This window comes from Hemiscyllium ocellatum, chromosome 10 (assembly GCF_020745735.1).
Source record: "Hemiscyllium ocellatum isolate sHemOce1 chromosome 10, sHemOce1.pat.X.cur, whole genome shotgun sequence".
In the NCBI taxonomy this organism is placed as follows: Eukaryota; Metazoa; Chordata; class Chondrichthyes; order Orectolobiformes; family Hemiscylliidae; genus Hemiscyllium; species Hemiscyllium ocellatum.
Window position 1 is genome coordinate 61,207,107 of NC_083410.1, and position 25,824 is coordinate 61,232,930.

At 41.3% G+C, this 25,824-nt stretch overlaps 1 protein-coding gene across 4 annotated transcripts in view; it reads left to right on the plus strand.

Moving 5' to 3' along the window:
• LOC132819777 (serine/threonine-protein kinase VRK1-like) overlaps positions 1-25,824 on the plus strand; it is a 119,985-nt gene that overhangs the window by 19,370 nt on the left and 74,791 nt on the right. For 3 of the 4 annotated variants that reach the window (XM_060831529.1, XM_060831530.1, XM_060831531.1), the window contains exons 3-8: positions 577-632; positions 3,004-3,073; positions 3,402-3,489; positions 3,572-3,680; positions 6,725-6,817; positions 12,203-12,335. In XM_060831529.1, the coding sequence (XP_060687512.1) occupies positions 577-632; positions 3,004-3,073; positions 3,402-3,489; positions 3,572-3,680; positions 6,725-6,817; positions 12,203-12,335 (549 nt within the window). Of the gene's footprint in view, positions 1-576; positions 633-3,003; positions 3,074-3,401; positions 3,490-3,571; positions 3,681-6,724; positions 6,818-12,202; positions 12,336-25,824 lie in introns of those variants that run through there. The other variant, XM_060831532.1, reaches the window with a different exon arrangement.

Consider the following 25,824-nt stretch of genomic DNA (forward strand, 5'->3'; position numbering starts at 1 on the left):
CACATTGCCACTAATTTCTTGACTGAGATCAACTAGTTTTAAATAAAATCAGGGATCTAATTTTATAAGTTCCCTGCACTATTTGGTTACAATCTTGTTATAAAATGTAGGTAGGAACTTCCTATTAGCCAATAGTGCCTGCTTCCTGTTGAGTGAGCACACTGGACTGGAACGTGCCTTGCAGTACATCATTGCAACGCTTTGGCTTCCCAGTGTAAAACAGAAAATAGATACTTACGGGCCTCCGTAGGTGATTTGCCTGAGTTAGGGAAGTTCTACTGCAGGAACAAGCATTAAAGTAACTGGTCATCAAGTTTCTATTTCACTGTTAACCTTCAGTTGGCAATCCAGTGATGATGTTTTGTTTTGATAATTACTGTTCACTTTTGTTTTGATCTTGTTACCTTTTATTTATAGAGCCATAGAGTTCTACAGCATAGAAGCAGACCCTTCAGTCCACCTCGTCCATGCTGATCAGATATCCAAAGCTGATATAGATCCATTTGCCAGCATTTGGCCCATATTCCTTTATTTTAAATAATTTATTTTAACCAATTTCTTCCAAATTATTTCCAGCTTCTCCTGCGACAGAGGACAATGTTAGCGATGATGCCATGTATGTCGTTAAAATAGTAAGTACTCTCAGAAATCTTTAAGCTATGATTTGGTTGAAATTATAATCATCAGGAAAAACAGATTTCTATTTTATTTTGGAAATTTACTGTAATAAAATGGTCCAGACTCTTACCAGAAGCATTCTAAAACAAAATATCACCCAAAGCCACATAGAGAAATGACTAAAAGCGTATTCAAAGAGAGAGTTTATAATGTCCCAAAGGAGAAAAGAGAGAGAGAGAGAGAGGCAGAGAAGGAGAGAGAGAGAGAGAATGAGAGACTATCCCAGAGCTTAGAGCCTAGGTAGCTGGAGTCATGGCCATCAGTGATGGAGTGATTGTAATCAGAAGTGCCCAGAATAGGAGGAGTGCACATATCTCAGTGGGTTGTGGGCCTGGGAGAGATTCCAGAGTCAAGAGACATGAGGCCGTGATGGGTTGAGCATTTTAACACCAAAATGTTGCTTGCCCATGAGCCATTGTATGTCTGTGAACCCAGGAGTGATGGATGAATGGGACCAAATGCAAGTTAAGACTTGAACAACATAGTTTTTGATGACCTCATAGGGACGGCACGGTGGCTCAGTGGTTAGTACTGCTACCTCACAGCACCAGGGACCTGGTTCAATTGTAGCCTTGGGTAACTGTCTGTGTGGAGTTTGCACATTCTCCCCGTGACTGCGTGGGTTTCCTCCGGATGCTCCGGTTTCCTCCCACAGTCCAAAGATGTTCAGATCAGGTGAATTGGCCATGCTAAATTGCCCGTAGTGTTAGGTGCATTAATAATGGGGAAATATAGGGAAGGGGAATGGGTGTGGGTGGGTTACTCTTTGGATGGGTCGGTAAGGACTTGTTGGGCCAAACGGCCTGTTTCCATACTGTAGGGAATCTAATCTAATCTAAAATATGAGAGAACTGTCAGGAGTGTCACTGGAGCTTAAAAAGCCACGAGTGAGAGATCCAGCAGCAGCTGAACCCGAACAGGGACAATGCTTGGTCATGTTCCATTCCTGATACAGAGTAACCTCGATTATTCCAATACCAATTATCCGAAAATTGGATTATCTGAAGGAGATCTCAAGATCCTGATAGAAACATTACATTAAAGACGTGTTGCCAACATTGACGTGTCTTTTGTTTACAGTGATTAAACTGGCACCGTCTCCAAATGACTGACCTCCCACCCTCTCTGTCTCTCGACACACTTTCCGTGGAGTTCTACATAGGGGTGTACCCTCAACACCTTTCCCCCCGCCCCACCCCCCCGACTTCCCCAGATAATCTGACCAACATTGTCCTGTACAGGGCAGAGATGAAACTTGTCAAAAAGTTGCGTGTATGCGTGCGTGCTATATGGAGACTTACCCCACAAAGGCATGGCGGCTCAGTGGTTAGCACTGCTGCCTCACAGCACCAGGGTCCCAGGTTCGATTCCAGCCTTGGGCAAACTGTCTTGTGGAGTTTGCACGTTCTCCCTGTGTCTGGGTGGTGTTGGACGGGGTTGGGAGTGGGGTCTCGCACTATGTGCTGCTCAGTATCCTGAACGTGGAGCAGACTTTAAAAACTCTGAGCCCCAGAGGAAAGGCATTTAATCAGATTATCTGAGTGAAATAGTGCCCATCGAGGTTCCCCTGTATTCTACTAATCCCACTGGATGGGTTATACTTTATTTTAGTGTAATAAGACCAAAGCTATTACCTTCAGCCTCTGGTACATGGTCTATGGGCAGTGTCTGATCAACTTGTCTGATGAAGAGTCATCTAGACTCAATGTTAGCTTGCTCTCTCTCTGTGGATGCTGACTGACCTGCTGTGATATCCAAACATCTTTTGTTTTTACTACAGATTCCAGCATTTGCAGTAACTTGTTCCTAACTTGTCCCTTCCTGTTGACTTGTGATCACCTGATCATGAGGTGTAAAGTCAATGAGTGATTGTAGTCTTCCAGTGTCTTTTCCAGGTAGTTTATTTTTTGTATGTGAACCAAGACAATAAGAGTCAGTGGACTAGCTGCCTGTTAAAGCATCAATCACTGCTAAGTGGGATCCTGTCCTGATTGATGCCCACATAAGTGTAATTTACAACAGTAATGGTCAGATACTTATTAATATTTGGAAATGTAGTAGCTGTAACTCATAGATACAAACATTAGTTGTTGTGCCAGATCACCTACCTGAATATTGATTATGGTTTGAACTTTGAAGGCTCCTAGTTAGGATAACAGTTTGATAATATATAATTTCTTGCTGGGACACAAGCAGAATCAGAACTTGAATGTTACAACTTTGTGTAATAAAGGTAAGACAAGAAGAGCCACCTGTTTATTTGATGCCAATTCTCTTACTCTTCTGTATGAGTGCACTATTATAAGAGGTACCTCTTGTTTTCAGGAGCACCAGGATAATGGGCCCTTGTTCACAGAGCTGAAATTTTATCAGAGAGTGGCGAAATCTGAGCACAGTGGGTAACTATGGTGTAGAGTGTGCTAAATGCTTGTTTTATTTGTGGGACTGTACTTATATTTAATGAGAAGGAATTTATGCATAGTGTGATGTCTTTGTATAGCTCTTTTTGTAAAATTAGTGCATCAGTATGTTCAGGGTGAAAGCCTGCATGTCATCATTGTCTTTATTCTACAGATTAAGAATGAGGAAAATAGTAACTGAAACGTAATTGCAGCACTACGATTAAGATCATAAAGAAATAAATTCAGTATGCTTAGTTTTAGAGAAAGGAGGTACAAACATTTTAATGAAGTTTTTCTTTTGTTTGTGTATTTCTTTATCAGTAAAGAAATGGATGAAGGATCACCGGTTGAGTTTCTTAGGCATACCTGCTTATTGGGGATCAGGATTGGTTGAACACAATGGGAAAAGGTGAGAAAGTTCCAGATTTATTGCCAGTAAATGCCAGACTATCCCTATCTCTTTGAAATGGTGACCTTTGTTTTCTTTACAGCTATAGGTTCATGGTATTAGACAGACTTGGTGTAGATTTGCAAAAAGTGCTGGAAGCAAGTGGAAATCAATTGAGTAAAACAACTGTTTTGCTGATAGGCAGTCAACTGGTAAGTATTTGGACACACATGATGATTCGGTGATATATTGTACCAATAGGAGGCCAGATGGGTGAATTCTGAGTGTTATCTCCCATTGTGAAACAACTGAATCATCTACATGAAGATGAGTACCTGGGTTAATCAGACAATCTATGGACAAAATCAGATGGACAAGGACAACTGCTAATGCAACATGGTAGACCAGCTCCTATGTATTTGCAGTCCTACATGGCCATTTTTATTCCCTTTAGGATTCCAAATATCAAAGTATTTCTGAAATGATCTTTGATATTGGGAAGAAATGCATGACATAACTTATAAATGATAAGTCTGATCTTTCTATTTAAATGGCTCTCAGACAAGGCAGACCCTTGAGTCCAAAGATTTCGTCCTTCACCCCCAGGCTAGTGAGAAGAAAAATATGAGCCAGGGTTCCCGCTGCATATAACTTTCTAATAATCCTAGCTGCAAAGTCAGAAGCAGGGGTGGGATGGATCCTAGAGGAGAATCCATTAAACCTGGAATTCTGTTTTAAGATGTGCAAGACCAGGTTGGAACTCCATACCAGTTATTTCCGAGTTTGCCTATTATCCTTGGTTGATAGTATGATAGTCGAGTGGTTCTCATACTGCACTATAACTGAGAGCTTAAAAGCTGACAGCCTCAATGTTGTTCAAGCCAATAAATCTGGTTAAGAGCAGAAATGACAGTGTGATGTGCCAGATGGCTGTTTAAATTGAATTGATTCAGTCAGGACCTTCAGGGAAAGGAATTTTATGTCCTTGACTGGTCAGATCCTTATGGACTCCAGTTCTGCACTGTGTAGTTAATTTTAAGTGGTGTTGGAGTTAATTCCTTTAAAGGAATGGAGAAATTTAGACATCTGTGAATTTTAGATATTGCAGATTGTAGTGTCCTGCATTTCTAAGAGTTTTTGAAGATGACGTTACTGAATTGCATTTTTATTATACAGCAGTAGTGTGAAATGCTCATTATTTGTAGCTTATCAACATTAAGACATAAGGATGCAGCAAATATTTTGAAAGAATTAGATCCTGTTTAGTTGACTGATTTATAGTTCTGACAGTACTAGAATCTCTTTAGATAAGTGGTCCTTAAACTTGTATCTACTTAAGTCAGGAGAAATGAAAATCAGCTGAATTCAAATGTTGCACATTATTAATGATCTAAAAATGCTTAACACTAGTGAAGGTTAAATGCAGGATAAATAAGGAAATGTGATTAAACTTTTTATGTGTGCTGACTTGCTATCAACCAGGCTTGCAATTGACATGCTTTGCTTCACCTTCCTTGGTATGGCTTATCTCTGTAGGCAGTATTTCCAAGACGTTTCATGCTTAAGCTCTTCATCCTGCTGCTCGGATGCTGCCTGTACTTTTCCAGCATCACACTTTTTGACTCTGATCTCCAGCATCTGCACTTTCTCCTAATATTTCCAAGACGCCTGCTAGTGACACACATATAAAGGAGCTTGGTGAACTCCAGTTTAGGTTTGGGACATGATTCATTCATTTAGAGACCAGTCTGTGTCTGGGTTTTTGCATATGAGGAATTAACCAATGTAACGCATGAGAGGAACCTGTGCGATTGCACATCAACATGATTTACCAACTTTGAAAAATTCTTATTTCTAAAACTTTGGAGGTGAGGCAATAAGCTAACTTAAATTTCAGAGATATTTTAGTCATTTGGTTTGTTATTGGTTGTGATTTGTGCAGTACTAGGTGCCATACATAGCATCCCTGCCTCAGAGCCAGAAACTCCGAGTTCAAGTCCTGCTCAAGAAGAAAGGTAATTAGTCCATAATAGTTGGTTATCAACTTCTAAATCCTTCTGCATGGACCAGTGGCAAGCGGTAAGAGCAGTCAAGTTTCATGGTCAGTCATGTAATGGAAAGAAATTGGAGCCTCCACCGTCAGTATCAATGTTTATGTGAAGGATGAAAAAGAATCATACTAATAAATGTGAGAGATTGCAGAGTTGCGAGATGCAGAGAGATCTGGGTGTGCCACTGCATGGATCACAGAAGATTAGTGTGCAGGTGCAGAGTGTAATTATGAAAGCAAATATAATATTATGTTTATTACAAGCACAATTGAACACAAAAAGAAGGGATGTTATGCTCCAGCTAAAAAGGGCATTGACAAGACCATATCTGGTGCTCTCCATATTTAAGGGACAATGTAAATATGTTGTAAGAAGCTGTTCAGGCAAGTTTTACCAGACTAATTTCTGTAATGGGCAGGTTTTCTTTAGGAAAGATTGGGCTGCTGTGGTTGAATCCTCTGGCATGTAGAGAGAGATAACTTTACTGAAATATATAAGGTCCTGAAAGGTTTTGATAATGTTGATGTGGAAAGGAGTTCTCCTCTTGTGGGAGATTCTACAACTCAGGGTCACTTCAAAAATAAAGGATAACCCATCTAAGACAGAGATGAGGTGCAGTTTTTTTCCTCACAGTGTCAAGAGCCAAAAGATGGAAGAAGCAGACTGAATATTTTTAAGGCAGAGATAGAAAGATTCTTTATAAACAGGAGAGTGAAAGGTTATTGTAGGTGAGTGGGAATGTGGGGCAACCAGATTGGACATTATCTTTTGATAGGCAGTGCTGGTTCAAGAGGTTGAGTAGAGTCATAAAGTCATAGAGATGTACAGCATGGAAACAGACCCTTTGGTCCAACCTGTCCATGCCGACCAGATATCCCAACCCAATCTAGTCCCACCTGCCAGCAAGTGGTCCATGTCCCTACAAACCCTTCCTATTCATATACCCATCCAAATGCCTCTTAAATGTTGCAATTGTACTCTTGCTTTGCATATTTGTATTGAAAGCTGCAGACCATGGCAAATCAAATTATCTTGGGAGGTAGAGAGTTGATTGAGTTAGCTGGATGATTAATGTGGATCAGATCATGCTTATGTTAGCTTATTATTACAATTGTTAAATCATGAATAATGTAACCTGTAGGAAAATGTATTGTTCTCCGTATCTTATAGACTAATATTCATTTTAAAAAATTTAATTTCTGCAGCTTGAGATTTTGGAGTTTATTCATGAACATGAATACATCCATGGTGATATCAAGTCAGCAAACTTACTTCTAGGCTTCAGAAATCACAAAGAGGTATTGTGCACCATTGTGCTGATAACAGTTATGTTTTTAATTTGCTGAATGAACAAAAGAGAAATAAAGTCTTAAGAAAGTGCATAGACATAAAGGTGTAAGTTATTTTGATGTGACTGATTTTGGAATCTCAGTCGCCTTTTTACAAATATATGGAGGCTGATATCGTGGCTGTAGAACATTTGTAGCCTGTTGAATGTGAGACATCTTTCATTGTAAAATTTCCAAAGCAATTACTCCATAAATATTCATAATTTGCAAGTCTCATTGTCATGTCATTTCTTGTACTGCAACACCACTCAAATAAGTTGAACTGGGTTATGCAGTCTGTTGTGGAGAACTGTTGAACAAAGAGCAAATGGAAAGAGATTTGCAAAACTATTGAACTTGAAGCTATAAAAAAAGTAAGAATATTAGTGAAGACAAATGCAACTCTTCAAATGATGCAAAATTGCAGTTTGTAATGGAAACTGTGGTGTCAGCAATGTGGCCAGAAAACTGGAGATATTACAGTTTATTGGATCACTTCAATTTTTTAATTAAGTGTTTGACTGGCAAAGTTTATATTGAAATGTTTAACATTTGTCATCAGGTATGTCCCTGGGAACTCATTGACCTTCAAAAAGAGTTCAGTCAATTTCCAAATTGTTTGTTTCTGTTGTTGTTCGTGTTCAGATAGGCCAACCATCCAGTGTAATTGTGTCACTCCTTGAACAAAGTATTTACCAAGGAATGATTCACTATTATTTACAAAAGCATCTGCTATACTGCTTTCACACATGGGTTAATTTCTACGTTTTAGCAAACAACTTTGTTGACAAAGTTAATAAACAACGCTAAATTAACTTTGTAATGTGGAGATCAAAAGAAGAGTCATATTGCCTCAAAACATTGGGTAGAATTTTCTCTTTCCTGGTGTGGTGAGAGTAAAGACAAGATTGTTCTAATTTCCTCCTTTTCTATAACTTCTGCACTCCCTGTTGCCGTTGGGATGGTACCGATAGCCTTCACCAAGAAAACTGAAACAAAATATTTAATGACTGTGCCATCTCTGTGTTCCCCACTATTGACTGGGGAATTTGTAGTGGAACATAGTAGCATCCCAATTGTCACAGGTAGTGTAGAGGTTACAAAAGGAAGGAAATTAGAGCAAGCATCATCACGAGAGAAAAAGTGCTGTACAGATTAGGGGCAGACAAGTCCCCAGGGCCTGATGCTTTATACCTTTAAGGGAAAGCGTCCTAAATAAAATGGAGATAGTGGGATCCATTGGTTATAGTATTCCAAAATTCTCTGGATGTGAGGAAGGTTCCACTGGATTGAAAAAAAAACTAATATAACTTATTCAAAAAGGCAGAGAGGTAGAAAATAGGAAACTATGGACCTCTTCTTGTTAGAATCAATTATCGAGGAAGTAATAATAGGACATTTGGAATGTCCAAATACAATTGATCAGAATCAGCAAGGTTTTATGAAGGGCAAATCCTGTTTGACTAATTTGCTAACATTCGTTGAAGACTTAAGAAGCTTTATGGACAGTGGTGATCTTGTCGATGCAGTATATTTGACTTCCAGAAGACATTTGACAAGGTGCTATGCAAAAGGTTAATATAGAAGGCAGGATTACAGGGGTTAAGAGTAATTTATTAGTTTGCACAGGTGATTGGCTAACCAACAGAAAGCAGAAAATCAGGATAAATGGGTCATTTTCTGGTTGATAAGGTGTAACTACTGGGGTGTCACGGAGTTTGGTCCTCAAGTTTCAGCTGTTTCCAATCTGTATTAATGACTTGGATGTCAGGATAGAACATATTATGACCAAATTTGCATATAATACTAAAATAGGCAGGAAAACAAGTGGCAATGAAAAAAATAAGAAACTTTTATCTATGGATATGGATACGTTTGGGAATGGGTCAAAATTGAGCAGATGACGTAAAAAATGGATAAGCAGAAGGTTATTTTGGTTGGAAGAACAAAAGGCAACTTATTATTTAAATGGAGAGAAACATCAAAGTGCTTCAGTGAGAGAGATCTGGGTGTGCTCGTACATGAATCTCAGAAAACTAATCTGCAGGTACAGCAGGCAACAAGGAAGGCAACAAAAACAGAAGTTGTTGGAGAAACTCAGCACATGTGGCAGCATCTGTGAGAAGAAAGCAGAACTAATATTTTGAGGCTGTGGACTCTTCACCGGAACTGTTACAGCTAGAAACAAGTAGTCGGTATACAGAAACAAATGTGAGTGGTAGGGGTCGGGGGAGGAGGGGTGGGAAAGCTGAGTGGATAGATGGAGATAGAGGCCGCACAGAGAGATATGAAAGGGATAAGTAAACGATAAGATAACGGATAGATTGATTGTCACGTGTACCGAAATACAGTGAAAAACTACGTTTATGAGCAGCGCAGACAGATCTAGTAAGCAAAGATGTACAGATCAGTGGTTGTAAAAAGATTTAGACAGAGGTATACAGGTTATATTGCACAGGGCATGCACTAGGTGAGATCAATGTTGGCAAGATCAGCATTATTTGAGGCTAGAGAGTCTATTTATCAGTCTAATAACAGCCAAGAAAAAGCTGTACCTGAACCCGCTGTTGGGTGTGTTTTCTGTCTGATGGAAGAGGTTGTAGGAGATCGTTACTGGGGTGCGATGGGTCTTTGATGATGATGGTAACCTTTTTGTTGGAGCGAGCTATACAAATGGAGCTCAAGGATGGAAGATTGGTTTCTGTGATAGTCTGGGCTGTGCACAATACCTTCTGTAGTTTCGTAAGGTCCTGGGCAGAGCAGTTGCCGTACCTGGCTGTTTTCTACCCAGACTGTGTGTTTTCAGTGGTACATCCTTAGAAGTTTATGAGGGTCCTTATGACCATGCCAAATTTCCTGATCCACCTGAAGAAGAAGAGGTGGTGTTGTGCCTTCATGTTCATCACATCTATGTGAAAGTCCATGACAGGTTGTAGGCTATTGTCACTCTGAGTGACTTGATGCTTTCCACCCTCTCAACCTCAGTTCTGTTGATGTAGGTGGGGACATATTCTTCTCCTTTCTTTCTGAAGTTCTTTAGCGACATTGAGAGAGAAGTTGTTCTCACTGCACCACGACACCAAGTGGTCTATCTCCCTTCTGTATTTTTACGGACTTGTTAGACATCTGTCCTATTATGCCAGTGAACTTATCGATGGCATTCATTTGGAAATTGGTAACACAGTTGTGTGTGTACAGGGAGTGTATTCAGGCGCTGAGGATGCATCCTTGGGGGAGGGCTCCACTGTTGAGTGGTACAGTGGAGGAGGTGTAATTGTCTATCTTCACTGATTGTGCTCTGTGGGTCAGAAAGCTGAGGATCCACTTGCAGAGTGTGGAGCTGAGACCAAGGTCACGGAGTTTTGAGGTCAGTCTGGAGGGAGTGACGGTGTTGAAGGTGAACTGTAGTCAATGAGCAGCAGTCTACATAGGTGTCCTTGTTGTCCAGGTGTACCAGGGACGAGTGCAGGGCTAGAGAAATGGCATCCACAGTGGACCTGTTACATTGAATGGCAAATTGTAGGGGATCGAGGTAAGCTGGAAGCCTGGAGTTTATGTGGGTCATGACCAGCCTCTTAAAGCACTTCATGATTATTGAGGTCAGAGCCACTGGGTGGTAGTTACTAAGGCACATTCCATGTGCTTTCTTAAGAATGGGATGATGGTGATCTTCTTGAAGCAGTTGGGGATTTGAGCTTGTAGGAGGGACAGGTTGAAGATGTCAGTGAATATCTCCGCCAGTTACCTGCTCCACAGCAGGATCTGAGTACTTGACTGAGAACACCATCGAGGCTTGTCACTTTCCTTGAGTTGACTCCCAGGAAGATCAATTTGACATCTGCAGTGATGACAGAGGGAACAGATGTGTCTGGAGCTGTCGGGGCAGGCATCACTGCACCGCTGGCATTCTGCTCAAATCGAGCATAGAAAGCATTGAGCGTGTCAGGAAGGGATGTGTCTTTGTCCGCTATCTTGCTGTGCTTCATTTTGCATCCCATAAAGTTTGAAGCCAGGAAAGAGGAAAGCTGATTAAGAGACAGTAAGAGCTACGATTGACACAGTGGATGAGCTGTGCTGACATTCTCTCCACTCCTCCATCACTCATACACCTCCCCACAGCACCTTCCCATGCAATCGCCGAAGGTGTAATACCTGTTCGTTTGCCTCCTTACTCCCTCATTATCCAAGACCCCAGACACACCTTCCAGGCGAAGCAATGATTTACCTATACTTCACTCAATCTAACCTACTATAATCACTGTTCACAATATGGTCTCCTCTACATCAGGGAGATGAAGCACTGGCTGCAAGATCAGTTTGCAGAACATCTGCTCTCGGTTTGCAAAAATGACCCTGAGCATCCAGTTGCCAACTCAACACATTCCCCTGTTCCCACACCAACATTTTTTTCACAGACTTGCTGCAATATTCCAGTAAGCCTTAGCATAAGCTCAAAGTACAACATCTCATTTTCCACTTGGAGACCTTGCAGTCTCTAGAATTCAGCATGGAATTCAATAACTTTCGGGCCTAATTCTGTCTTTGCATGTTTTTTTTCACCCACCCCATTCCCACTTTCTGTTACAAAATGGGATGCTTTTAGCACAATTACCTCATTAGCATTTATTCAGCTTTTTTTCTGTCCTGTCCTGGTCTGCTATCCATAAATCTCCTCTACCTACTCCTTTCATATCTTTTTGTCTCTCTGGGGTCTGTCTCCATCTATCTGTTTAACATTGGAGACAGTTCAGAGGAGGTTCCCTAGATTGATTCCATAGGGAATGTCACCATATGTGAAACTCCAATAGGATCCATCCTTAGTAATGTCAAGTTGGACAATGCTCAGCCAGGGAGTACTGACACAGTCAGAAAATGGCTTTTCAGATTCCTACCCAGGGGATTGGCCAGAGTCAGTCACACACTTGTCCTGCCAGTGTGCGGAGGTAAGTATCTTTGCAGTCAAAGGACCACAATCAGTCCTGCAGCTCAATTGCAAGCTGTTTGGGGATTTATGGTCATTCAGTCAGGATAGTGTAGAGAAATCCTGGGAGTTTGATCAATAATGGTCAGGAGCAGTATATGAAATTCTGAAGAAAATAGGCAAAACAAATCTGGGGATGGCTTCATTGTACTGCAGTCATTGTGAGTGGGGACAATTACAGACAGTAAGGTGGAGACTCATTGCGAATGGAAGGGGACCGGGAGCTCTGGAAAAGAGATTTCCAACAGTTCACACTAACTTTGACCTCTACAGGGGTAGGATGTAGAGTCAACAATGACATGGGAAGTTCTGATGTAAAGAAATTCGAGAAAAATACATTTTTTTCAAAATGACATGTTTTTTTCTTCTTTCAGATTTATCTAGCAGATTATGGTCTGGCGTTCCGATATCATCCTAATGGAGCTCACAAACAGTATAAGGAGGATCCGAAGAAAGGTCACAATGGGACGATTGAATTTACCAGTATTGATGCTCACAAAGGTGTAGGTAGGAATGACATCTATTCAGTTACTGCGCAACTAGACATCTACACTGCCAGATTGGAGCAGAATTTATGTTGTGTGTCTTGTTTGTGTGTCTGACACTTTAATCCAGCCTGTATGGCTACAGTGGACCAACTGCAGTATGGGTTATGAAAGCTTATTGCTGACCCATGCAGGAACTCGTGCTATCCCAGAAGCACAGACTTTATTCCTCTCGTAATGCAGTAATATAATAATCTTGAAAATAATGACATTGTCACATCTGATACCATAACTTGGACACTGAAACTGAATTTGATTTGTTTCTTTTCAAATTTGTTCGAATTGTTTTAGCTGTTCTGTCAGGCGCTTCAACTAGGGATTGTTTTCAAAAAAGTTTTTGTACTGTAACTCATTTTGAAGTCTTGGAGTAAGATACCTGCTTTCAAAAGCAAGCCATCAGTTGAATGAAGGGTGAGCTAAAATAAGGTAATTGTGAGCTATCAGTGAATGATATCTCAGCTGAGGGGAAATGGAATGCATTTTTGAAATTGATATTAAAAATGCAAAAGAAATACCCAAGAAAAATGTATAAACTGAAGAATTACTTAACTAAAGTAGATAGGTCAATTAAAATGGAAATAAGAATCTATACAATGCCTAGAGGGCAAAAGAAGAGAAACTATGGAAGGATAGCAGTGATTCTGTGGAACCTAGTAATTCACGTTTGGGATTCCTTGAATATCTTTAATGGAGAAAGGGCCTTCCAATGTTAATAACATTGGAAGGACCTGTCTTTTTTTGTGAGAATGGGGGTCAGCAGGAGAGTAATAGGATTAGAACCCTTTGACCATACGTCCAGATTTTCGACAGGTTTAAAAAGAGACTTTGTACAAACTTTTATTCTGCACTTCCATTTGCATGCTGACACAGATGATTATTTAAGGTAAGGAACAGGGTAGACATAGTATTGTACTTTAGCCTCGTGTTAAATATTTTGTTCCAAATCATAACGTCACCCTTGAAAGTGTTGGATGCTTATGTGAATGTTGACAGTTTTAATGACACAACTTCCTATTCAGATGTGCAGACCTGGGACTTTCCAATGAATTTTGAAATGGAAGGCTGAGGCTGAGTCAGTGATTTATATCTTCCTGAAGAAGGGCTCATGCCCGAAATGTCGATTCTCCTGCACCTTGGATGCTGCCTGACCTGCTGCGCTTTTCCAGCAACACATTTTCAGCTCTGATCTCCAGCATCAGCATTCCTCACTTTCTCCCCAGTGATTTATATGTCCTATGGAATATCTAACTGTACGATCTGGTACAATTTCTCCAAAATGATGGAAATAACTGTTTTGAAATGGGTTTGGGTAATTAAATGAGACAATAACGGTATGACAAAACATATCTCATTGCTCATTGTACCCGAGGTGATAGATAAAGCCATATCTGGCTCTATAAAAACTGCACAGGTTAACTATTTCTCCATAGATTTAGAAAATAGGTAGCTTCTTCATCAACCTGCTCAGTAGTTGCACACTTCTGGTGCAGGTGGGACTTCAAGCAAGCCCTTCTAGACCAGAAGTATGGACACTACCACTGTGCTACAAGAACCATTAGATTTGGAAAGCATTTTAAATTGTTTTTGCTTCTGCTACTCGAATCTCTGTATGCATTATGCTGATTGTGTGAGGTTGTCCTCCCCCCATCTTCTTCCTCCTAATTCTGAATTTCTTGACCTGTGTCAAAGAGACAGACAGCTGCTCTCCTGTCCGAGGAGGAGGAGAAGAAGCACAGCTGTATGGACCATACCAAACCACTCAAAATAAATAGCTTAGACCCAAATGTTATTTTAAAGGTAAATGTAAGGTGTTCTGTTCCACATACAATTCAATTGGTCAAACTACTCAACTTTAAGCACAATACACATTATTTTTATACTACAGTTAAAATATAGACAAAGTAAAAATAAAAGAATTGGCTTAACTGTGACTATCGAAATGCTTAACAAAGTACACAGTTCCAATGTTAGTGACATCCCATAAACCCATCCTTGGCAAAGACAAATTCAGTAAAATATATTGTCTCATATGCAATTCCAGTAGCAGGCAGAGAACCCCGGCTTTTAGCTGTAACAGAGGGAGGAATAAAAACTTCCACTTCCAGCTTCAAGACTCTAGCAACTGCAGGAAGCTAAAAGTAACAAATCTGGTTCTGTAGGAGCTTGATCACACTCATTCAGGCTGCTTCTATTGTTTCAATGGTAGACGAAAAAAACTCAAGACCTCGCAGGCTGTTTACTTTATTGGCTTTGCATAAACCACTTATAACCTCCGTCTCAACCTGTCTTCATTTAAAAAAAGGACAAAATACATTTCTTAAAGCCATAATATTGTCAGCATCCTGCAGAATATGTAGAATTGAACATTTTAATGTGAGGCATTTAGGAGAAAGTGAGGACTGCAGATGTTGGAGATCAGAGTTGAAAAATGTGGTGCTGGAAGAGCACAGCCGGTCAGGCAGCGTCCGAGGAGCAGGAGAATCAACATTTCATTTATAAGCCCTTCATAGGAATGCCCTGCTTTGTGGATGCTGCCAACCTGTTGTGCTTTTCTAGCACCATATGTTTTGACTGTGAGGCATTTGTCTACCACTCTACTACAGAAGGCAAACTGTAAGCTCATAACTTGTGGAAGCACTTCTACAATATCATAATTACATAATTGTGATTGAAAATTTCTGGAGATATCTGAATAATTTGATCTGTACTTAGCCAGCACTCTTGCACCAGGTCATCAATAAAATAGTGAGGGAAGATTGGGTCTGGTGAACTTTCCTATTATATTGTCATCATGGCAAGCAGCAAGTGAGGCCTGGCTTTAGAATGAATCTTTTTTGTGTGCCACTATTGGACTTTTGTTTATCTTGCATTGTTTTATGACCCAGCAAGGCAAATAATGGGGCTTCAAGGTTTATTATAGACTTACGCAATTTTTTTTCTAAGCTTGGATAAGCACCTATGATTCAGAATGGCAAATATTTGGTTTCGGTTTTACTTTGAGTGGATAAGTCTTGTGAAGTTTTTGGATAAAGGTGGTTGTATAGACCAATGCTGGTGAGAAGGGAAGGATATAGTGAAATGAATTTTCTTAGAGTAAAGAGTTATTGTTAGTCTCAGACCAGAAGTGTTGGGGTAAAATCCTGAAGAGGTTACTTAAAGTGAGTGCCTTTAAACTCTGGTGTTTTAGGTGCTACGTCAAAGGCATGTTCCCAGTATTTTTTTTCAATATGTAGGAGATCTCATGTCAGTAAGAATGTCTGGGTGGCACAGTGGCACAATGGGCGGCACGGTGGCACAATGGTTAGCACTGCTGCCTCACAGCGCCAGAGACCCGGGTTCATTTCCCGGCTCAGGTGACTGACTGTGTGGAGTTTGCACGTTCTCCCAATGTCTGCGTGGGTTTCCTCCGGGTGCTCCGGTTTCCTCCCACAGTCCAAAGATGTGCGGGTCAGGTGAATTGGCCATGCTAAATTGCCCGTAGTGTTAGGTAAGGGGTAAATGTAGGGGTATGGGTGGGTTGTGCTTCGGCGGGTCGGTGTGGACTTGTTGGGCCGAAGGGCCTGTTTCCACACTGTAAGTAATCTAATCTAATCTAATAGGGTTGTAATGGATGATAGTCATAGCACCAGGGAGCCGGGTTTGATTCCATCCTCAGGCAATTGTCTGCATGGTGTTTGTGCATTTTCCCCATGTCTGCATGGGTTTCTTCCTGCTTCTTCTGTTTCCTCTCTTGGTCCAAAGATGTCCAACTTATTTGGATTGGCCATGTCAACTTGTCCATAGTGTCCAGAGGTGTGCAGGCTGGGTGGGTTAGCCATGGGAATTGCAAGGTTATAGGGGTGGGTCTGGGTGGAATGTTCTTTGGAAGGTCGGTGCCAACTCTGGGCCGAATAGCCTGCTTCCACACTGTGGGGATTTTATGATTTCTATGTAATGATAGGGGATTTTGACTTCCAAACAGAGACTGTTATAGTGTTAAGGGCTTGGATGACGAGGAATCTCTTAAGCGTGTTCAAGAAAATTTTCTTTTCTAATATATAAATGTACCTAATCGAGAAAGGGCAAAACCTGACATCCTCTTGGGAAATAAGGCAGGGCAAGTTATTGAGGTCCTAGTGGGAGAGTGCTTCAGGACAGTCACCATAATTCTGTTAGTTTTAAAATAGTTATAGAAAACAATAGGTCTGGTCTCAATGTTAAAGTTCTAAAAGGCCATTTTCGATGCTAATACACAGGAACTCTTAAAAGGAGGAAAGTGAGGACTGCAGATGCTGGAGATCAGAGTTGAGAGTATAGTGCTGGAAAAGCACGGCAGGTCAGACAGCATCTGAGGAGCAGGAGAATTGACATTTTGGGCAGAAGCTCCTCATCAGGATTGGGGAGGCTGTTCGCAGGAAGAGGGATGACTGACAAGTGGACAGCTTTAAGAGGCAAGGTCAGGAGTGTTCAGGGACAGAGTATTCATGTTAGTGTGAAGTCAAAGCTGACAGGAGTAGGGAACACTGGATAATGAGAGATGTTGAGTCTCTGGTCAAGAAAAAGAAGACGACATATGTCAGGTACTCTTACAGTAAAGGAAGACCTTTTAGAATTGAGATAAGGAGAAACTTCTTCAGCCAGAGAGTAGTGAAATTATGGAATTCATTGTCATAGAGGGCTGTGGAGGCAAGTCATTGAGTATATCTAAGATTGAGATAGATGGGTTTTTGATTACCAAGGGGACCAAAGATTACGGGGAGAGAGCAGGAGAATGGGGTTGAGAAACTTATCGGCCATGATTGAGTGGTAGAGCAGAATCGATGGACTGAATGGCCTAATTTCTGCTTCTATGTCTTATATTCTTAAAGTACAGACAGCCATGAGCAAGTGACCCCTTTGAGGAGTACAGGGGGAGTAGGATGAGTACACTTAAGAAGGAGATTAGGAGGGCAAAAAGGAGTTATGGGATAGCTTTGGCAAATAAGGTTAAGGAGAATCCAAAGAGATTCTACAAGTACTTTTAAGGGCAAAAGGGTAACTAGTGAGAGAACAGGGCCCCATAAAGATCAACAAGGCCATCTATGCGTGGAACCATCGGAGGTGGGTGAGATACTAAATGAGTGTTTTGTGTCAGTATTTACTGTGGAGAAGGACATGGAAGTTAGTGAACTTGGAGAAATAAATAGCAATATCTTTAAAGAGTCCACATTACAGAAGAGAAAGTGATGAAGCTCTTAAAATGCATGAAGGTAGGTAAATCCATGGGATTTGATCAGCTGTATTTCAACACTTTTTGGGAAGCTAAGGAAGAGATTGCGGGGCCCCAGCAGAGAGATTTGTATCATCGACAGCCACTGGTGAGGTACTGGAAGACTGCAGGGTGGCTAATGTGCCTTTATTTAAAAAAGGCTGCAAGGTAAATCCTATAGACCAGTAAGCCTTACATCAGTGATGGGTAAGTTGTTGGAGGGGATTCTGAGAGACAGGATTTACATTTGGAAAGGCAAGGATTGATTAAGGATAGTCATTATGGCTTTGTGCATGGGGAACAGTGTCTCACAAAATTAATTTGAGTTTTTTGAAGAGGTGACTAAGAAGATAGGTGAAGGCAGAGCAGTAGATGTTATCTATGTGGACTTCAGTAAGACCCTTGACAAGGTTCCGCTTGGTAGACGAGTTAGTAAGGTTAGGTCACATGGGATTCAGGGAGACCGAGCCAATTGGATCCAAAATTGGCTTGACAGCAGGAGACAAAGGGTGGTGGTAGAGGGTAGTTTTTAGGATCAGAGGCCTGCAAGGATCAGTGCTGGGTCTGTGAAGTTTTTCATTCATTTACATGATTTGGATGAAAGTTTCGGAGGCATGGTTAGCAAGTTTGTGGATAGTAAATTGGTGGTATAGTGGACAGTGAAGAAGAGTACAACAAAATCTTGATCATCTGGGCCAATGGGCTGAGGAATGGCAGATGGAGCTTAATTTCGATACATGTTACATTTTGGGAAGACAGCCCAGGGCAGGACTTACACAATTGACAGTAAGGACTTGGGTGATTTGTTGCTGAAAAGAGAGAAAGGGGGTTTAGATACGTCGTTCCTTGAAAGTAATGTCACATGTAGACGACGGTAAACAAGGCTTTTGGCACGCTTGCCTTCATTGGTCAGAGGATTGAGTAAAGGAGTTGGGACATCAAGTTGCATCTATACAAGACATTGAAGTACTGGTAGCCTTCCTTTGGACGGATGTCATTAAACTGGAGAGGGTTCAGAAAAGATTTACAACTATGTTGCTGGGTGTGGAGGGTTTGATTTAAAAGGACAACCTGATAGGCTGTGACCTTTTTCACTAGAGAGTAGGTGGCTGAGGCGTGATTTTATCGAAGTTTATAAAATCATGAGGGGTATAGATAAGGTGAATAGCCAAGTCTTTTCCCCAGGTTGGGAGAGTCCAAAACTAGAAGGCACAGGTTTAAGGTGAGCGGGGAAAGATTATAAAGGGCAACTTTTCAAGCCTAGGATGCTGCGTATATGGAATGAATTGCTAGAGGAAGTGGTAAAAGCAAATAAAATTACAACATATGGGCAGGCATATGAATATGAAAAGTTTAGAGGCATATGGACCAAACACAGGCAAATGAGATTAGTTCAGTTTGGGAAATTTTCCATGCTCTGTGACTCTATGCCTCTGAGTATTTGGGATTAATGTAGAGTTCCTTCTGCTATGTGGTTAACCATTATTGTATGTAGAAAGTCTGGTTTATTCAGTCTTCTCTTGATTCCTTTTGTTAATCTGTTTTATTGTTAATGCAATGCCAAAGATTCTGCTGTATTTTTCAGTGAGTGATCACTTCATGAAATCAAAACGTGGTCTATCAAGCCCGGTTTCAGTTTGTTATCCAATCTTTTGACATTAACAGACAAGTCAGATCCCAGTGTTAAGGTAGCTGTTGTAGAGTTTCCTACCTTGTTGCACGAGGGAACTCTTGGAATTATTGAGTAAAGTGGGAGTAGTCATGGAATATCAGATTATAAATAGAGTTTTGCAGGCAATTAGTTTTTTTTCAAAAATGTTGGGAAATTTTGGATTCATAAAGAGGGGCAAAAGAGGAACAGCCTATTTTGTCCTGCCTTATAAAGTAAATTATGTACAATTTTTCTTATTGGAATATGACATTTTGGTATCTCCAAGTAAAACTGCTCCCTATGACTATGCAAAAACAAAACACTTGTATGTGCTTGAGTTTAGAAAAGCAGGAGATGATGATTGAAACAATTAAAACCTGAGGGATCTTGACAGAGAACTGTCAGCAGGATGTTTTCTCTTGTAATAGAATGTAGATTTACAGATGACTGTTCATAATAAGGATTTCCATGTTTAAGAACTAAGGAGAACTCTCTTTTATCTTAGATGATCATGAGTTTTTGGAGCTTTCTTTCTTGAAAGATGATGGAAGCAGAGTCTTTAGCATTTTTAGGAGTAGATCAGTAGATTGTTATAAATAAGGGCAGAAATGTGGATTTATGTGATCGTATTAAATAGTGGCATAGGCTTGAGGTATTGATTGTCCTACTCTTACTCTTGATTTGTATATTTGTAATGCAGATGCTGGAAATCCCCAATATTTTTCTAAAAACCTAGAAATACTCAGTACATTTGGCAGCATCTGTGGAGAGAAACTGAATTAATACTTGATCAGAAATGTTAATTCTGTTATTCTACAAAGTGATGGATGCTCTCTTGATGACTCATAAATGTCCTGAATACAACTGATGTCACATTTAAGAAAACTAAAAGTTTTTTAAAAAACTGAACATCTAAAAAATACTCAATTGTCCAATTGATAGAATAGATCACAGAGAAAGAGCTGTCAAGCAAGCAGTATTTTCCCTTGGATGCAGCTCTTTCAGCAGACTAATGGATGTCTACACTCAGCCAAACCTCAAAGCATTCATGCTGAGAATCCAGCCATCTAATACATTATTGAAATAGTTGTGTCCAACTGAAAACATTGAATGATTGACAACTTTTTTCTGACCAACCATATGTTTGTTTACACAAGATAAAGAGGTGTCAAGTGCTTTTAGTTTCTGCTATTCAAAGTTTGAATGATTGTATTTTTTAAACTTTAACGGAAGTCGAGTTAAAGACTTTTGTCAAGAAAGTAGGAAATTATGATTTTAATTTTTTCAAGCTTTATCACACATGCGATTGTTGTTCTACAGTTCACTGGTTCTATATAAAGTCAATACTGGGTGAAAGGGTATAGAATCCCATAAGTTGGCATGATGTATATATGGGCCAATGGGGATGAGTGGAGGGCCTTAGTTTAGTAGAGGAATTGGGTAACATCTTTTAGTTTTCCCGATCAAAATTTTCCCTTATCAGGACACCTTCCAGGAACTGTGAACTATAACCCCTCAAAGCTGATTGGAACGCATGAAACTGCAGCAGGGTCGGAGATGCTGAATGCAAGGTACACATTCGTGGTCTGCACAGCCCACGCCCTTATTCTGTGGATGCCGTGAATCCCAAAATCACTGCTGTTTTTAAAAATCAGTGGAGTGTCTCTAACTTCAGAAAATGCAACCCTTAATATGAGAAAAGGAGCCTATGATTCTGATTGTTACTGCAGACCAGTTCAGTTCGACATATTTAAATATCCTCAATTTTTCTAATTGCGACTTTTTTCCCTTATCGTACAATATTACCTTAAATTATGATGTATGTTAGGAATAGTTTTCAAGTTTACTTTTAGTGTTTTTTGAAAAGTAGCAACTCTGGAAATAAACATTTTTCTTTAAACGTTGTCAAACTTCCATTTGGTATTATGAATCGGAATAGGGACAGAAGAAATAATGACTTTTGCATGACATGACACAGTGCCCCTGATAATGTGTCATTCAGTTAAAATATCTGTGAACTGAAGCTAATTGAGTGCCAGTACACTTTAGTATAAAATACTATAGAGACACTCTAAACCAAAGTTATTGGACTGAAGTGATATTGAGTATGTCATGTGCACAAAATATAGCTTTACTGCCCAATGTTGCCACTTGACTATCTGCATCAATTAATGCTAATTAGCAATGAAAATGAACAAACTATAATATGTCTATTGCCTTACAGTTAGGCATCTATGTTTGAATTGAGTAATGGATGTTGTGCCCTTGCCCATTATTGAGCACCAATACCAGGAGCACCTTGAGTGGCATAATGCATTTATAAAATGCTTGTGTTGTTGAGGACCTGTGCCCACGTCTATGTCTATGTTGTATGGCAAGTTCACTAGACAGAATTTAATCCAGGCAGCCCACATCTTGCCATCCTCTGGAGACTGATGAAAACCTTTAGGCATGTCTGGTGGGGAAGGCCCACTGTTAAGTGCTAACACTTTTACTGTAGGTCTTTTCTGAGATTTAAAACATCCATATGTGGAGTTGGAGAGGAGAAATTCCTTCCAGTTCCATGAACTGCCAAGCAACATGAGGCAAACAGTTCCTTCTTATGGGCAGTGCCACCTGAAACAGTGAAATAGCTGGTTATACGTCTCCCAGAGGTCTAGGATCATCAAGGGGTTGCCTCAGACCCCGTGAAATTTCTCGACATCAGGTCAAATATAACAAGGAAATCTCCAGCTGATTACCACTTACGGTGATGGGAAAAAACTTACTTGACCTTGTTGTCGTTGAGTATGGTGCTGGAAAAACACAACCAGTTAGGCAGCATCCAAGGAGTTGGAGATTCGATGCTTCGACCATAAGCCCTTCATCAGGAATGGGCTGGGGGGAAAGGTGGTGGTGGTCAAGGGGGCTGAAAGACAAATGGGAGGTGGTTGGGGCTGGAGGAGAAGGCGGTTAAGATGAGATAGATAGATGAAGTTGGGGGTGAAGATGATAGGTTGGAGGGGAGGGTGGAGTGGATAGGTGTGAAGGAAGATGGACAGGTAGAACAGTTCAGGAGTGTGGTGTCGAGTTGGAAGGTTGGATCTGGGATATAGTGGAGGGAGGGGAAATGAGGAAACTGGTGAAATTCACATTGATCCTGTGTGGTTGGAGGGTTTCAAGGTGGAAGATGAGGTGTTCTTCCTCCAGGTGTTGGGTGGCTAGAGTTTGGAGGTGGAGGAAGCTCAGGGCTTGTATGTATTTGGCAGAGTGGGAGGGGGCGTTAGTGTTCGGTCACAGGACGGTGCGGTTGTTTGGTGCCTGTGTCCCGGAGATATTCTCTGAAATGTTCCACAAGTTGGAATCCTGTCTCCCCAATGTAGAGGAGACCACATCGAGAGCAACGGACACAATAGATGATGAATGTGGAAGTACAGGTAAGTTTCTGCCGGATGTGGAAGGATTCTTGGACGTAGATGAGGGGGGAGGTATGGGCAAAGTTTGTGGTGGCAGGGGATGGTGCCAGGAGTGGAAGGTCGGTTGGTGGGGATGTCGACCTGACAAGGGAGTTGCAGAGGGAATAGTCTATCCAGAATGCAGATACAGGTGGAGAAGGAAATATATCCCTCGTGAGGGGGTCTGTTTATAGGAATTAGAAATGGCAGAGGATGATGTGGTGTGTCCAGAAGTTGGTGGGGTGGAAGGAGAGGACCAGTGGTATTCTGTCCTTGTTGCAATTGGAAGGGTGGGGCTCATGGGCGGAGGTCCGGGAAGTGGTGGAGATACGCTGGAGGGCATCGTTGACCACATGGGAGGGAAAATTACAGTCTTTGAAGAAGGAAGCCACTTGGGATACTCTGTGGTGGAATTGGTCCTCCTGGGAGCAGATGCTGTGGAGGCGAAGGATTTAGGATTAAGGGATAGCGTTTTTACAGGAGGTAGGGTGGGAAGATGTGTAGTCCAGGTAGCTGTGAGAGTAGGTGTGTTTGTAATAGATGTTCGTGTTGAATTGGTCACTGGAAATGGAGATGGAGAGGTCCAGATAGGGGAGGGAGGTGTCCGAGATGGTCCAGGTGAACTTGAGGTCGGGGTAGAAGGAGTTTGTGGAGTTGATGAACGCCTTGTGGGAGCATGAGATGGCGCTGATACAGTCACCAATGTAGCAGAGGAAAAGGTGGGGAATAGTGCTAGTGTAGCTGCGGAAGACGGACATACCCGATGTCTACTCTGCACATCACTTCCATTGCTGTCATGACAACCGCTTCCATGATCGCTGCCAGGACGACCACCTCCACAACTGCTGCAAGATCCACTGTCGCTTCAACTGCCACTAGATCCACCACCACCGTAACCAACGCAAAATTTACCCAACATGTCGCTTCCGCCTTCCTCGGCGCTTGACCTTATCGTCACTAAGCTACCTGACACATGCACAGTCTGTGACACTGTGGATAGGTGTGATCACTGCGTAGGCCTCGTGGAGACAAAGCCCTGTCTTCACATTGATGATACCTTCCATTATATTGTGCGGCAGGGGGAGTTTTGGGGAGGCGACAGTTTCAGCAGCAGCGATGGCATTGCTGCCCAATACAGGAAGAGCAAGTGGTGAGGATGGTCCCTGGTATCCACGGCAACGAGAGCAGGTGACTGAGGTCTCTTGGAGAGTGAGCTAAAAGGAGGAATAATCAAAAACTGTTGTGCTTTTAACTTTATTCCTTTATTTTCTCATTGAAATTAATGTTAAATATTACTTATTTCTTTATTTTTCTACTTTATGAAGGTAATGCCTAATTTTTAGACTCTATTTCTCTTACCATTTTGTACCTAAGATTTTTGTACTTGGTACCTTTGTACCCAAGATGGCACTTTGTGTGGCAACATTATATACTTTTCACTGTACTCCTGTACTTGAGTACATGATAATAAAATCTAAATTACCAACATGCGAAATGGGAAAACTTTGAACAGATCTAGCAATTCAAATTGGGCATTGATAAGACGCTATGGGCCATCAACAGCAACAGAGTTGTATTGAAAAGTAATGTGTAACCTCAAGGCTTTACATATCCTACTATCACTCTCAAACTGGGAGATAAACCTTATTAAATGAAGGGTGCGACTACACATGCCATGAGTAGCACCTAAAATACATATGTGCCTACAAATGAGGCTTCAATCTGGTGCAATTACAACACAAGTTTGATTGTATACCAAACCATGTCAGCAGCATTCAGTGGACAGAGTGATCCCGAAATTAACGGATCAGATCTAAACTCTGCGGTCTTGCCACATCCGGTCATGAATGGCGGTAGACATTTAAGCAACCGACAGGAAGAAGAAGCTCCACAAATATCCCCATCCTCACTGATTGATGAGCCTAGCATGTCAATGCCAAAGTCAGAGTGGAGTAATTTCCAACAGTCATCAGCCAGAGTTGGCAAGTGGATAATCCACCGTGAGGCCTCCACCATCCCAGATGTCAGTCTTCAACCATTTTGTTTCATTCCACGTGGTGTTAAGAAATTCCTGAAGGCATTGGTTACTGCAAAGGCCGGGGGTCCTGACAACTTTCCAACAGTCGTACTGAAGACGTGCTCCAGAGCCACTCGTGCCATGATGTTCTAGTAGAGTTATAACGCTAGCATTATGGGAAATTGCCCAAATATGCTCTATAGGCAAAGACCGGCAAATTTTACCCAGCCAATTATCATCGTCAGTCCATTCGGATCTTCTAAGTGATGAAAGGGGCTATAGGCAGTGCTATTACGTGGCACTTGTACAGCAATAACCTGCTGACTTACACTGACTCTGGTTCCATCAAGGCCACTCAACCTTTGCCCCTTTGCAGCTTTCATTCAAATCTGGATAACGGACCTGAACTCCAAGAGGTGAGTTGAGAGTGATTGTCCGAGATATCAAGGTTGTGATTGACTGTGTATGGAATCAAGGAGCCCCAACTAAAATGGCATCAGTGGGAATCTGGGAAAAAAAGCTCTCCACTAGAAAATAAAAGTTTTAACGCTGCTGATGAAGGTGGAAAAGGAATCAAATAGAACAGATTTTGAGAGTGCCCAGAGGAAAAGATAAAGCGAGTGCTAATGACGAAAAAGGAGAGATTGTGATGTAGAATTTAAACCTACCAGCAGTGATTTTAAAATGGTCACAGGGTGCTCATGGATGGCCGAGTGAACTGCACCCCGAGCACCAATTCTATCTTGAATCCCGAGTTAAGAGTTTGCTCCCATTCTTAGCAACCACTATTCATCTTGTACCATGATTGCAAACTGCATTTATGAGATTCTGAAGCCTGCAGCGCAGGATACAAGATCCATAAATAGCAGGACTACAAGGGTGTGCATGCTGGGATGGAGAGTTTATTAAGGTACTTCTGACAATTGGATCTTAAGCCATTTTGTGCTTTTTAAAAAAAGCAATCAAGAGTCGGGGTCTATTTTTTATCAGTTGACTTGTTTGTTTTCTGTGCTTATTTCCTTGCCATAGCTGCAGGCTAGGTGTGATGTCCAGCCTGTACTTTGGCTAGACTAAGGCATATTGATCTGCCTTCCTAACTAAGGGCAGATCTGTGCAGAATGC